The sequence below is a fragment of the Notamacropus eugenii genome, chromosome 1 (genome assembly GCF_028372415.1).
Source record: "Notamacropus eugenii isolate mMacEug1 chromosome 1, mMacEug1.pri_v2, whole genome shotgun sequence".
Classification (NCBI taxonomy): domain Eukaryota; kingdom Metazoa; phylum Chordata; class Mammalia; order Diprotodontia; family Macropodidae; genus Notamacropus; species Notamacropus eugenii.
In genome coordinates this window covers 14331384-14347268 of record NC_092872.1, presented here as the reverse complement: position 1 = coordinate 14347268, position 15885 = coordinate 14331384, and the positions used below count along the sequence as shown (strand labels likewise).

General features: G+C 40.5%; 1 protein-coding gene across 8 annotated transcripts in view; it reads right to left on the bottom strand.

The window, feature by feature from the left end:
- Positions 1-2514: 2514 nt before the first annotated feature.
- CARD19 (caspase recruitment domain family member 19) overlaps positions 2515-15885 on the bottom strand; it is a 44829-nt gene continuing 31458 nt past the window's right edge. For 2 of the 8 annotated variants that reach the window (XM_072654372.1, XM_072654382.1), the window contains exons 3-7: positions 13779-13932; positions 6960-7019; positions 5982-6053; positions 4355-4423; positions 2515-2884 (exon numbers count right to left, since the gene is read on the bottom strand). In XM_072654372.1, coding sequence (XP_072510473.1) covers positions 2769-2884; positions 4355-4423; positions 5982-6053; positions 6960-7019; positions 13779-13932 — 471 coding nt within the window. In that variant the 3' untranslated portion in view covers positions 2515-2768. The remainder of the gene's footprint in view (positions 2885-4354; positions 4424-5981; positions 6054-6959; positions 7020-13778; positions 13933-15885) is intronic. The other 6 variants (XM_072654401.1, XM_072654417.1, XM_072654393.1 and 3 more) reach the window with 3 other exon arrangements.

Sequence of the window (15885 nt, the reverse complement as noted above, 5' to 3'; positions counted from 1 at the left end):
CAAATTTGTTGAGAGTCCCTCTCTACAGGTATTTTATGGGCTGTGTGGGGAGAGCCAGCATATGTGTGTCTTTCTACTCCGCCATCTTGGCTCTGCCCTTATCTGAGATTTTTAAAATCCTTGGCTTCTGTTGCTACAAATTTTCAAAGGCATAAACCATGGAATTATAAGCCTAGAGTTGAATTCTTAGAGTTCAACTAAATCTATTTGCCTTATTTCACAGATGAGGAAACAGAAGCCACAAAGATTAAGTGGCTTGCCTAAAGTCATTCAATATTTGTAGAAGCCAAGATTCAAACTCAGATCCTGTGACCCCAAATTTGGAGCTCTTTCTCCTGGTAAAGGAAATTTGGTACAATGGTAAGGAAATTTCCTCCCTTGGGAGTTCCTGCTACCAATGAAATCCCAGGTCTGGTCCCTATTGATTTGGAAACCTCTATAAGTGAGCTCAAATGGGGGGAGGAGGGGATAGAATTGATCTTTCAAGATGGCGGACTTTACTGCCGTGACTCAACTCTCTTCTTCTCACCTTAGCACTTCCATCAGCACCAAGGGCTGAAGCACCCTGGAACGTTACTCCATCATGCTGGCCTCCTCCACTCATCAATAAATTTCTTCCTGGGGCCTCCACTCTAGAGATAGGCCAGGCCAGCCAGGCTTCATTCCTCTGCCAGCTGTGCTTCTGCCTCTGAGGACTTTGGTTACAATGCCTTTTTCCTCTTGTGCTCCCCTCTGCCCCTTCTCAGCTTCTTTTTATGTGTGTTCTTTCTCTGTTAGAATGTAAGTTCCTTGAGGGCAGGACCTTTCTTTTTTGCTTATATTTATACCCCCAGTACAGTGCCTGACACAATTTAAGCACTTAATAAATGCTTGGAACCTTATGGCCTTGTTTGCTCCTAGCTGTAAGGAAGAAAGGCATTTACTAAGTGTCTGTACTGTGCTAAGTATTTTATAAATATTATCTCATTGGTTCTCACAACACCTCGTGAGAGAGGTGCTATTGTGGTCCTCATTTTACAGATGAGGCAACTGAGGCAGAGGTGACTTGTCCAGGGTCCCACAGCTGGTACTTGTCTGAGGTCAGATTTGAACCGGAATCTTCCTGACTCCAAGTCCAGCATTCCATCCACTACATCACCCTGATGCCTCTGCTGTCTCTATAACTTCTCTTTTGTCATTTCTGATAGGCACCACTCAGCAAGGTCATGGTGTTCTTGCTCTGGGCACCATCCAGGAGTATCCCATGTTCCCATCCACCAGTAATCTTGGTGGGTTTGTAAAAGCCTTTGGGTAGAAGTGCAGCTATGCTATGGGTTAACCTACCCTGCTCACATCCCCCACCCATAAGAAACATGTGTGAGAGGAAGGTAAGAGATCTCCAGTCTTCTCTGCTAGTTAAACCACTAATAAAGGAAAAGCAAAGCCTGTTGGGAATTTGGAAGATGCCTTTTCTCTTAAACTAACTCCTTAGGCTTTCAGAATGGGGTCTGGCCACGTAGCTATGGGGGCAGGGGGGAGGGAGAGGGGTGGAACTGTTCAGTTTCTTTTTTTACCTGTTCTGGTTTTCTGAAGCTGAGACCCAGGAAGAGAAGGAAATGGGGCCATAACCTTTTGTGGCTAAGTATGAGAGCAAAAATTATACTTAATGAGATCTTTTCAATAGAGCAGCTGAAAGAACTACCCAGATGGGGAACAGTGGAAAGAATGCTGAATTTAGAGTCAGGGACCTGCGTTCAAATCTGCCCTCAACTACTCACTACCTGCGAGACTTCAGGTCTCCATCAACCTCTCTGGGTCTCAGTTTCCTCAACTATAAAATGAAGAGATTGGACCTCCAAAGTCCTTTCCATTTCTAAGTATGGGCCCCCTGTTTGAAGCTCATAGCCTGGACTACGAACACTTCCCTATTTAGCTTTTGTCTGACTGCTGTGTTTCTCAGCATCCATTTATCTACATGGGTCTTCCCTGGACCGCACTTGAATCTCCTTCCAATATGTTCTCACACATTATAATGTATCTTGTTTCTGAATAAATCTTCTGCCTTCTAGCATGATAGGCAGACTAGATAACCTTAATTAAAAAATATTTTTGCTTTTCTTGGAGTGACTTTAAATGAGAACATACACTGAGTTACCCCCAGGTTGTAAGCATGTAGAACTGTTTTATTCCAAGAGGTTCAAGGCAAAAACATAAAAACATTTCAAGAAGGGCTTAGATGAATTCATAATGTATTCTAGATCCAATATCCATGAGAAAGTGATCAGGGATATTCAAGTAACGTTAGTAGTCCTTGAAAACTACATCATAGAGGACAGTTATATTCTCCCACAGATAGTCCACTAGGCACTTCCTTGAAGTATCTCTGCAAATACTGCTAGTAAGAACCAATTACTTACCGTTAGGAAACTTTTACATCCTCTTCAAGAAAAAGATGAACATCTGATAAAAAAGACTGTTAAGACCCATTCCCATTTAAAACGTTGTGTATTGGATATAGTCAGCCATGCTCTAAGGTTTGAGTTCAAAGTGATTTTTATTGAAGTTATAAATATTTAAAAATAAGCCATTAAAAAAATAAACGATCTGTTCCCACCAACAAAGCAGGGGATATAGGGCTGACTCTTGGAATATACTTGCAATGATACAGTCACTGCTGAGGCAAGGTCAGGCCAGGCAATCTTTGGTATAGGAACTTCGTAGATGCTGTATAGATGTATATACTCCATCAGAGAGCAGGAGATGAGAAGACAGAGAGAAGCACGTTCGGTTCATGGTTCTTTGAAGCCTTTTTCTAAGTAGGCTAACAAATAATGACTGACATGCTTCCCAATGATGATGGGAGAGAATCCTATCACTCTTCTGGCTCCCCTGAGAACTCTGGGATCTGAAAGAAAAGACGGAAAGACAGGAGTGGGAGGAGAACAAAAGAGCACATCAAGGGCAAAACCTCCCCCAAAACCCTCTCCTCAAGATGCCTCCCCGGGAGAAGTCTTTGAAAAAGACTGTTGAATAATTATGGTAGTTGCTTTCCATTAGGGCTATTGTAGTCTGTCTCTCTGTTTTTTACCTCTCTCTCTTGAACAAAAATCATTCAGTCATTCTAGATGAATGGCAACCACCTGCCAGGGGTCTGTCTCACTGTGCTCCCAGCAACCCATTCCCAGGTCTCTCCTGATCAGACATGAGGTGCGTTCCATGTTGGCCAGGGGCCAATTGGAATGAGCTAAACAGGGAAAGGGTATGCATCTCTCCCTCTTAAAAATTGGCTGCAACAATAAAAGCATGGAGGAAACTATCCTTAGTTTTTGTGTAAACTTTGGGCAAGATGAAACCTGGGATACAGGGAAGAGAACAGCCAAAGAGTGAAATGTCAGACTCTTTTTTATCTCTTGGTCACTGAGGGAGAGCTCTTAGCTCCTGTTACTGCCCCAAAAGGTAGGTTTGTAATTACTTCTGTTGGCAAGCTCCTACTGAGCACAGGCAGAATCCCCTGGAAGACAGAAATTGATGGCATCAAACACTCACTGAGTTAACCATGTTCTCATCTAAAAGTTTTCCAGCAATTTATAGGACACTGGGAAAAACTTGAGAGAAGAAATATCTGATGGAGAAATACCATCCAGTTGCATTATTCCAACAGAATCAGAAAACAAAGTGTTCTGTTCGCTAGAAAGTCTTGATATGAGCATATAGTCCAGACCCGGTCCTCCTTTATTTCCAATATGGCTAGAGAATCCCTCCGTTCTGTAATTTACCAGGAAACATGACTTAGAGGAAAGCTTTGTAGAGTCTGAAGGGAGCAAAATGATTACTGGTAATTACTGAAATTATCTAACTACAACATTCAAGCACCCTAAGCGTCTCAATTCAATTCATCAAACTCTTACTAAGTGACTACTGAGGGTCTTAAGCATAATGTTAAGCATTGGGTGGAGTACAAAACCTAGATAAACCAGGATCCTTTTCCCTGGAGAACTAGTGGAGGGATCAGGAAAGACTATGGCACATACTTAAATAACTAGAATACAAAATAATGCATGTTCAGTGCATGCATGAGAGGGCAAACAGATATATGTGAAGTCCAAGGTAGGAATCGACAATGCCACATCTCCATGAGCTTCTTCTGCCCCACTCAGCCAACTACCAGGTGCATCAAGAGTGAAGTTTCTGTTGTCGAAGGTGGGATTTGGGGGTTTGCTTTTATCCACCAATTATATGCATTTATTCAATTTCAATAGCTATGTGTCCCTACCCCACCCCCATTGTTGCTCCATTTTTATGGGTCTTTTTAATAAGGTATCCGTGTTTTGCTATATTCCCTTTAGCTACTTAACACGGTCATTTATTCACTCACTCGAATGCCTTTGGCACCTACTGGGTGCCCAGCACTGTCCTAGACGATTCAAAACTTGCTGCCTGCAGACTGATAGGAAAACTGAGTTAGAGAGACACAGAATCACAGAATCTCAGTTAGGAGGGACCACTGTGGTTGCTTGGTTCATATTCTCCACCCAGTGAAGATGTGTCCTGTGTAGGGGCACAGCCCTTGGCTTCTTGTCACTCAAGGTTTATGGCACCAGTAATGGAATAACATCCCATGACTCAAATGTTCAATTAAGAAGCCAGTGCTCCTGTGTGATTATATTGATCAAGCTTGGGCTCTGAAGAAGAGAGGAGAAAATGTATTTCCCTATATTCTTTGCAGAGGTGGGGGACTATGAGTGCAGAACACTGCATACACTATCACACTCAGTTTTCATGTTGGCTAATTTTACTAAGCTATTTCCCACCTCTCTCTGTCCCAACTTTCTTTGTTTTTATTATTTGTTAAAATAGATATCTCTCTCAGGAGGAAAGGGACAATGGAGATATTTTGAAATGAAGGTGGGGCAAAAACAAAGGCTATCCATATTTTTTAAAATTTATTAATTTATTTATTTTTAGTTTTCAAAGCTATCCATATTTTTTTTAAAAAGTCAGCATTCCACCCTGCAGGATCTGCATACACATGGAACAGAAAACATAACCACCAACAACGGTGGATACTATAGATAACTGTACAAAGATTTTACTTGTTATTAGGAAAGAAGGAAACCATTGCTTCAACTCATCAGTCTTGATTCCTTCATTTAAATCATGCTAAAATTTCATTTCTCATTGGTAAAAGAGACGAAGGTTGTTTTTAGTTTTCCGTTTGTTTTGCAGGCTCTCTTGGGTGAGGTCCCTTTGAACCTGGACCAGAATAAAATGCTAACGGGGTCTAGGGTCCATCAGCAGCCTGACTATTTGTTCTAAAGGTCACCTTTCCACTCTGACATCTTCTAGGCTACAGATCTCCTTACATTCACATCTGTGGGTCTGGGACACATTGCCCAGAGACTGTGATTACTCAGGACTTTAGGGTGAGGAAAATAGGAAGGGTTTGACAAACTAGTATTTTAAGAAGGGAGGAGATTGTATTTCTTAGTCAAAGTGTGTGTGGGGTACTATTCTAAGGGCTTCATCTGGCTAGTGCCCAGGTTGTCCTTAGCACCTTCCTGCAAAGGTCTAGACCAAGGGACTCTTTCAGCGCTGTGATTCTGTGGTCCTGGGAATCCCATGCAAAACCAGGTTCTTTCATGGTATCTTCCACTGCTGGGATGACAGGACAAGATCCCCACAAACTAGACATCTGCTTTGTGTCCTCATGACTCATACCACCTGTTTGGGTGAGCTCAGCAGTGTCATTTTGTACATATAGATATCATGGTAATTATTTACACAGGACTTCAAAGTTTTGTAATAAAATATGAGAGAAATAGACTTTATTTAAATTCACAGCAGAGGCAGCTGAAGTGGATAGGGCACTGGCCCTGGAGTCAGGTCCTGAGTTCAAATCTGGTCTCAGACACTTACTAGTGGTGTGACCCTGGGGAAGCCACTTAACCCTGATTGCCTCCAAAAAAAGAAAGAATGAAAAAGAAAAAAAAATTTCATGTTACCTGGTGAGCAGTAATAAATCAAAAAAGCTAGTCCGGCAGCCACACTGAAACAAGCAAGAAAAAACATGGGACCTGAAAAGGAAAGGGAAAGGAATAAGTAATAAGTCATCTGGAACTGATCGTGCATGAATTGGCTTTCTCCTTACAGAGATAGACGAGTCAAAATAGAGAGTCACAACATGGTCAGTATGGATTGAATCACAGGAAAGAATAAGATTCATAAGTTATAGACATGCATGCATTTCTATTGGAAAAAAGTGCCATCCATATATTCCACAGTGGAGCAAGAGATAAGACTGGTACAAAAGCAAGCTTTAGAACACAAATTGTTCAGCGTGGGAAAGTGATGGGCACAAATTTAAAGGCCAGAATGGAGCTGGCTGAAAATCTGGCCCTTCTTTTTAGGCAACATGAAAGCAAAGTAGAAACAAACCTGAGCCCAAATGACAGGAATACTACAAAGTAGGGAAGGTAGTGAGCAAGAAGTGGAGTATAGACAGCTTCCCCCTTCCTGCCTCTCCTGCTCCTCCGTTGCAAAACCCACAAGATGAGTAAAGGAAGCTGCCCACTTCACACACTATGAGATTAGGCTGAGGATGGGCTGAGAGGGAAAAAGAAATAGGCTGGTCTCTTGAATTGATTTTTCCAAAAGCATCCCGATTTAGTTGACTGGTTTAGAGTCTCACCCTACCCCATCCCTCTTCCCAGAAGACACAGGAAGTCTAGTCAGTGTCCCTTTTGAACATATTTTATCCATTTGGAGAAAGCTTTGTTTTCTGGAAAAACAAAGAATTTATATGGATGCAAGGAGGAAAAATTTTGAACAATTTCTTGTTATTTAGGAATACATCAAAACCCAGAAGAAGCAGCTTCCCATCACCATGATGACTGGCACTTTAGAAGTACATGAATAGAGAGGTAGATGGAGATGAAGAATTTAATGGAATGCCCTCCGAGGGGCTGATAGGTTTTATTTACCCCTGCCATTTAGATTATATTTCTCCTTGTCAGGGTCTAGCTCTGTGGAATCTGAGGTTTCTAGAAATAAAATAACACACCAACCATTAGTTTGGAACTTAAAGCGAGACATGCGCTTTGGTATCAAGTCATGCAACAGTGAATGAAAGAAAATCATTAATAACTGCTTTTCCAATTCAGCTTAAACATCACACGAATAATTCCCATTTTACAGGTACCTCAGTAATGTGATATGGAGAAGGGTGGAGAAAGCATTTACTCTTAGAAAATCTAGAATTTACTCTTAGAAATTTTACTTAGAAATTGACTCTTAGAAAATTTAGAATTTTCCCTCTTGCCCTACTCCTCAGAGAGAGTTAGAAACTAAGGACTTCTCTACAATGAAAAGTATGCTAAAATTCAATTTAAAAACATTTATTAAGTGCCTACGGTATGTAAGATGAGAGGCAACATGGTACAAGGGATAGAGTCTGAAAGATCTAGGTTCAGGCTCTGCTTCTGATACCAGGCTATGTGACTGTGTGTATGATGTAACTCTCTAAGAAAAGAAGCTAAATTTGTAAATTAATATTAAGTTTATAGAGGTCTGCTTCCACCTTGAAATCCTTCAGAAAGATGAAATTACAGGTCTGGATCAAGAAAGGTAGAAAACACTGCACTAGACGAAGGTAATGCAAAGACATAGTAGTCTCTGCCCACAACAAGCTTACACTCTACAGGTGCTAACTCTCTTAGGTAACAGGAAGCATGCTAACCTGGAAGGAAGAGGAAAAACCATCAAGTGTATTGGGGCAATTAAGCATTTTGACACCTTGTCTGCAACATGCAGAGAGTTGAGACTGGAGAACCTATGGACAGTGACCATAAGTCATTGTTGCTCCATAAGTAAGTTTGATCACAAGCAATTGTAATTCTGAACTTCAGCCCAGGAGACAGTTGACCTGCATGGCTTGGGCCTAAATCAAAATCAGAGCTGCAAATACATGTTGGCAAAACAACATTGGATAGTAATAAGTATTGCCCATCTTGAGGGGACTTAGCCAGATGGCATCAGAATAACCACATTATTTGCAACAGAATACCTACCAAATTCTATAAATTCAGATGTAGTTGTATTCTGATCAAAGCTTTTTCTGCACATCTCAAATGTCCAAAAGTTTTAAAATATGCTTTTGGCATATTTTCCAGTGGGAAGTAATGGGGAGAAATATTTGCTTTACAGAAAAGCATGTGTCAAAATAATTCCCAACAATGGAATCAATTGTATGCTGTAGCCTCTGGGAAAACTGAGTACCAAGCTATCACTTTCTCAGAAGGCTAGGGTGTTTCCTTCTAAAAAAAAATGGTGAGTTCTTAATTTCTCAGTCAGGAAACTGGGACCTGAAACCGTAACATGTGCTATAGTATTTATAGTCTCAGCTCTTAGCCCAATCCCTGGAACATAAGAAGTTTTAAATAAATACTTGTTGACTGACTGATTGTGGTGTTATTGGCAAAAATTTCTGGTTTGTTTGCTCTAATCTATTTAAAAAGTCTGATTCTTTGACTTATGGACTTATAAAATTTGCACAGGTAAGCCTCTCTACAGTTTCATCCTTTGGAAGAGAATACAGATTACCTTTCTCCCTCCCCAACCCTGCCTCAAGGGAACAAATGTTGTATAGCCAGTCACTGACCCTGTTTAAAAGATTCTCTGAACAGGGTATGGACATAGACCCTGGTGGGGTACAGAATCTGAGAGGGGAGCAAATGGAGTTCTTTTTTTCCTCCTCTAGACAAAAGGCAAGCCTGTCCCAGGCCCATACTGGTCAGAGAGCCCAAAGAAGGAGGCTTCAAATACCATGTTTTTAAGAGAAGGCAGATGTTCATTCCAACAACAGGCATGTTCTTGTGATCCCACCCTAAGCCTGGCACCCCAGTGACAGTCAAATCTCTCTATTTGCTACTGACTTTGAAGATCTTTTCCATGCTGATAATGGAAAACTCCCCTGAGGAGCAATATTTTCCCAAAATGAAGCCAATCAAAAACTTGCAGTGTATATATGTATATAACCCCTTGATCCACTCACAAGTCAAACTATAATGAAAACTGAAGCACAAATGCTATTATTTGAAATATTTGTGAGGTTTTGGCATTATAATGTATTGTTTTAAAATGAATTTTGCTATAAGTATGTCATCTCTATCCCTGACACTGGTCTATTGGGAAAAATTAAAAGAGCCCGTTCACCAAAATGGTCCCAGGACCATCTCCCCTCCCCCACCCCCAACATATGCACACCCAGGAGGTGAAAATGAGAACCCTGGAGAGAGAGGAGTCACATTCTCCTTCTGTAGCTCTATGGGACTGGAAGAATGGGACTGAATGTGTGACCTGGCCCCACCAAAAAAAAAACCCCAAACCCCCAAATTTTATAATTCTCAATTAAGAAACTTATAATTACCTAAAGTATTAGCAAAAGGGGGTAGGATATTTGTATACTGCCAATTAAAAAACTTTACTTCCTACCTTCATTTTTCTTCTTAATTTACTTTTAATTAGAAAGCCTTTAAAAAAGAGTCAAGTCTCCCCAATTGATAAATGGTCAAAGGATATGAACAGGCAATTTTCAGAGGAAGAAATTAAAGATATCTATAATCATATGAAAAAATGCTCTAAATCACTATTGGTTAGAGAGATGCAAATCAAAACAACTCTGAGGTACCACATCACACCTATAAGATTGGCAAACATGACAGAACAAGAAAATGATAAATGCTGGAGAGGATGTGGGAGAGTTGGAACACTAATTCATTGTTGGTGGAGCTGCGAGCGCATCCAACCATTCTGGAGAGCAATTTGGAACTATGCCCAAAGGGCTACAAAAATGTGCATACCCTTTGACCCAGCAATATCGCTACTAGGACTATATCCCCAAGAGATCATAAAAACGGGAAAGGGTCCCACATGTACAAAAATATTTATAGCAGCACTCTATGTAGTTGCCAAAAACTGGAAGTCAAGGGGATGTCCATCAATTGGGGAATGGCTGAATAAATTATGGTATATGAATGTAATGGAGTACTATTGTGCCATAAGAAATGATGAACAAGAAGACTTCAGAGAGGCCTGGAAGGACTTATATGACCTGATGCTGAGTGAAAGGAGCAGAACCAGGAGAACTTTATGCACAGCAACAACCACAGTGTGTGAGAGTTTTTTCTGGTAGACTTAGATTTTTGTAATAACACAAGAACTTCTTACCAAAAAAAAAAAAAAAATCCCAATGGAGGATCTCAAGGCAAAATGCCTGCCACACTCAGAGAGAGAAATATGGAAGTCACTCACATATTGTAGCAGATCATGTTTGTGTATGTGTATGTGTTTGTGTATCTTGTTCTGATTTGTTATACGATTTCTTTCATTTATCTTAGTCTGACTACATAGCATGACTATAGTGAAAATATACTCAATAGGAAAGTATATGTAGAATCTATACAGAATTGTATGCAGTCGTGGGGAGGGAGGGGGGAAGTGGGGGGTAGGTGGGGGGGATAAAATCACAATTATATGGCAGTGATTGTTAAACATTACAAAATAAAAAAAAATAAAAAATTAAAAAAAAAAGACAGATTTCGGAAAGGTCAAAAAAAAAAAAGAGTCAAGTCACAGTTTACAAATTAAAAAACAAAACTTCTTTCATGCTAATAAAATATGAAGGAAAAATTTTTAATTGTAAGGTTCTCTGTTTTCTTGTGGGCTGCTAGGTGACCTCTGGGCCTGGAGTCAGGAAGACTCATCTTCCTGAGTTCAAATCCAGCCTCGGACATTAGCCCATGTGACCCTAGCCAAGTGACTTAACCCTGTTTATCTCTTCTGTAAAATGAGCTGGAAAAGAACATGGCAAATACTCCAGTATCTTTGGCAAGAAAACTCCAAATGGGGTCACAAAAAAAGGAGGGACCCGCTCTATCTGATACTCTTAATATGCTGGGGGTTATAAACAACTCTCAAACTAGCTTTCCAATTATAAGTAAAGATCAGGTAACTTGGTGGGTCCAAGGCTCTCTCAACATAGTTCCCATGGTAAGTTATCCATACTATTGGAGGCAAAGAGGAAACTTGGGGCCACCATCAATTCCATTTCTCCTTTCCTCCACAAAGCATCTTTTCAGCATAATTTATGCTTGGTAAATCAGTCATGAAATAAAATTTACTTGCTTTTTTCTCCAAAGATGTCTTCACAGTAATGTATATACAGGTGATGAAGTATGGGTGCCCACTCTGGTTGCTTAAACTATTCTGAAAAAGCTTAATTCACAAAATCAGGCCCTTAATAGGCTATTACTCTAGTTTCATGTGAAGATAGGGCTGCAGGTACCTTCAGCCCTGACACATATGTGATATTACCTTCCCCACTTTACATGACTCCAAGTTCATCTCCTGGTTCCTGGTTGAACCAGGAATCTTTTGTATCCATATAAACTTTAATTATGGGCTTAAGGTGAAGGGCAACCAAATAACGTTCTGCTACAAAGTTGGGCATAGCTTGGAATAACCTCAGAGCAGAATCAGGTGAGGCCTCATTGGTTCTTTCACAGTTTCCCCAGTGTCCCAGTGTCTCTCCTTCCCCTGGAAGCTTATCTTTTAAATGAGTAACACTGGGTAAAAAGAAATAATATGGAATGGCAGGACTTGAACCCTCCCAGAGCAGGAGGTAATTTGAGAAACAAGAGGTGAGAGGGCTTTCCATAGAAGTGAACCCTGTTGGTCTACTTTGCTTTTTATTTGAAGTAAATGTACTTTTGCCTTAAAAGATAGAAATAAAAAACAAGTGAGAGAGCATGGTGGTAGTGAAGCAGAAGGATGACTGGACTGGTAGCCAGAAGCCCTGGTAGCCAAGATCCCGGGCTCTCTCCTTATTGCTTGTATGACTGCGACCAAGTTACTCAACTCCTCTGGGTCCCTCATCTAGATGAATTCTCCCAATTCCCTTATGATCCTCTCTCTATATATATATTGAATTATCTGGTGATTCTAGTGGTTATCAATAAGTCTCTGCTATATTAACTCTAGGTGGGGAACCTGAACAATAACCCCTTGATCTCCACGGACCTACATGCTGTGCTTTACCCAACAGCAATTGACATGTGCTGCCTCGATACTATAATATTCCAGTAACGTAATATGATTATAATACAATAATAACCAGACTGATCTAGTGAGGTCTCACTGGCCCTGGGGCTACATTCACACCATTAATATGATATGCACGGCTGAACACACGGTTGGAGGGATCTTTTTTGGATTTGTAGCTTATCAGACGGTCCCTGAAAATCAACTAGGTGACTCAACAGAGAGGACACTGGGCCTCGAGCTGGGAAGACTTGAGTTCAGATCTAGCCTCAGAAGATTCTTAGCTGTGTGATCTGACAAAGCACGTCATTTAACCTCCGTCCACCTCAGTTTCCTCATCTGTGAAATGAGGATGATAATATAAGCTACCTCCCAGAGCTGTTTTGAGGACCAAATGAGATAATATTTGCAAAGTGCTTTGCAAACCTTAAAGTGCTATTTAAATGCTGGCTACTAACACATTATGCAGCAAAGATGCTGGAACAAAGGAAGTAACAGGTCTGACTGCACTGGGCTGGTCAGGCCACAAGTCCAATTCTAACTTTATATTTTAGGAAGGATATTGTCAATCTAGATCAGAGGCCTAGAAATCATGCCAGATGAAGGCTCTGAGGGTGTCTGTTTAGTCTGGAGGAAAAGAGGCCTGGAAGGACTACTGCTCATTGTCTTCTAATACCTGGAAAGCCATCATGGGCCAGAAGGATTAGAATGACAGCATTCTGTCTGGCTTGGAAAAGAAGACCTGGCATCGATTGGGACAAGTTCCAGGAAAGTAAATTTTAGTTTGAATTAAGGAAATGACAACTGTCCAGTAGTAGAAGGGGCAACCAGATGAAGCAGGAAGTGTTCCATCACTAAATCCTCCAAGTAGAGAATGGATAGCTGTTTCTTGGGGATGCTGTAGTTAGGATTCTTATTTAGGAACAGTCACAGCTGAAGGATCTCTTTTTTAGATCTGGGATCCTATAATAAGTCAAGGAAATACCCGTGCTCCCATGCATGGGGGCGAGGGGGGGAAGTGTGCGTAGCTATATGTGTATATATGTATATACATACACACACACACCACACATACACACATATATGTGTGTGTGACTGTGTATATCACACACACACATACATGCCATACTAGATTGTCTACTTCCTATATGGTATTTTTACATGTCAACAGCAACCCAGATGTTTCCTTTGTATAGACAAATTCTACCCAAAATTAACTAAAAAGAAATTTTAGAGATTAAAAAGGAAACTAGTCAGGCTTTCAACTCAGAGCCCCGTGGGCTGCTATTAAGTTTCCTAGATCCCAAAACTAAGGCCCAATCCCTCCCAGTCCTTGATTCTCACCAGTCAGTTCATACCCCAAATTCCAAACAGCCTTAGCTTGTTCCAAACCTGGAATTTCCTCTAATGTTGTTCCAGCATCTATCCCTCCCAGAAGCACTGTGGAGAGGAGAGATGAGCTATTGACAAAGCATCCACAGGAGAGCAACAGGGCAAGTGGGTAAAGCCAAAAGAAGCATCTCTTTTGGCAGATTTGACATCCAGGGACTTAAAAAACAAGTAGAGTTGCAACAACTGCAAATAAACAGATTTTTTAAAATGCACACCAAACCACACAATTAATTCTCAAGCTAAAGGCAAATGTTTGAAACATGGCAGCCACCAAATGCAACTTCAATATGGTTCTTGTGGCTTAAACTTACTCATGGCTTTCCTGCTAGGCAGGTTGCCGTACAGATGCTGGGCATTGATGTACAGAGCTCTGTAGAATTCCTGGCAGTCTCTTTCACCTTTCCTCTGCAGGTGGGTCAGGAGGTCAGATAGACGTACACGGACAGATGTTTTGGGGTTTCGGAACTGCAAGTCAGAAAGAATGAATAGAACATGGTCTAAATTCAAACCCACATATACAAAAAAAACCAGAGTCAACATAGGATGTGCCAGGAGGTGCTCTGGATGGAGTGCTGAAATCAGGAAAACCAGAGTTCAAAGCCAACCTAGCTGCATAATTCCGGGCAACTCACTCTACCTCTGTCTTTCTCAGTTTCCTTATCTGTAAAATGGGGATAACAATAGCCCCTATCTCCTGTTGGGAGGATAAAATGAGACCACATTTTTGAAGTAGTTTGCAAACCTTGAAGTGATATAGAAATGCTAGGTATAATGATGATAAAACATGGATAAGAATCACATAGGATGGCCAGGGATGAAAGCGTTGTGATCTGCATGGAGAGGGCACACACAATGAGGAGACTATAGATTCATAAAAGCATCAGATTATTAACAATCAGTCACTTTTTACAGTGATTCAGATAAACAGAAGTATTTATAGAATAATTTTACATATATACATATTCATGCACACATACACACACCTATACATATATATGTATGTGTATATGTTATATATATGTACATATATGTATGTGTGCGTATTTATTTATTTGTGTCTAATGGTAGCCATCTCTAGGGTGGTGAGGAAGGAATAAAAAAAAGGAAAAAAGAAGCTTACTTATACCTTTTTATGTATTTAAAGGTAATAGCAAGTTATACATAATAGATTCATGTATAATCATCTTTTTTATTATACTATGCTATGGAAATGCTTGTTTTATTTCACAAATTAAACAAAAAGATTTATAGAATTTTCTCAAAACAACCCTGAGAGGTAGACTGTAGGAGTATTCTCATCTTCATTTTTTGAATGAGAAAATGAGGTCCAGCTTTGGGAAGCCATATGTCCTCTGTCGTACACTGAGTAATTGTTAAAATCAGGACTCAGGTCTAACCTTTCTGATTCTGGAGTAGTAGAAAGAGCATGTGATTTGGAATAGAAGGATCTGAGTTCCAATCCTACTTCTGTCATTTGCTGCCTACATGATTTTGGATTAGTCACTGAACCAGGCATGCTAGAATTAGCTCATACTGTTCATTGTTAAATTTTCAGTGTGAGCATTTACACGTTAGAAATAGGCAAACACTATAAATCAAGGCTTGACATTCTCTGGTTGATTTATAGACTTATAAGAAAGTGTTCATGTTAAAGGAGAAAATGTTAATAATGCAGTTTAAACTTAAAAGTGTCTTACGTCTACATTGCCATCCCCCCCCCCCCCCCCCCCCCCCCCCCCCCCCCGGTTGTTAGATAATTGTTGGCATAGTCCTGCATCTAACCTCTCTAGGCCTCAGTTTCCTCATCTGGAAAGTAAGGGGATTACACTAGATATTCTTTCAGGTCCCTTACAGCTTTGCAACCTGGTGCTTCAGGTGGAACACTTGTTCCACTGTAAATGTTCCACCTTTTGGCATAAGCACCATGTCACTTCCTTGCTCGTGAAACTCAGGGGACTCCGTATTATCTCCAGGATAAAATGAAAATTCCTCTGAAAGGTATTTTGGACCTGGCTTCAACCTAATTATCTAGGCTTATTATTGTATTACATCATTTCACACGCTCTACGATCCAGCTAAAACTGGTCTTCTCGCTGTTCTTCACACAGAGCATTTTTACCTTCCATCCTCAAGCCTTTGTACAGGCTATCTCTCATGCCTGGAATGGACGCTCTCCTTTCCTATACTTCTTAGAATGCCTAGGTTCCTCAGAGCTCAGCTCAAATGGTGCCTCCTCCTAGAAGCCTTTCTTGATTCCCCTTCTGGTCCCCTATTATTTGCCAGGGGCTTCCTTCTGAAATAACTTTGTATTTATTTTGTGCATATCTTGCAAATACTTATATGAGTATTTGTTATTTCCCTGGATTGAATATGAACTTCTTGGGGGCCATATTTCTTTCATTTTGTCTTTCTATTCTG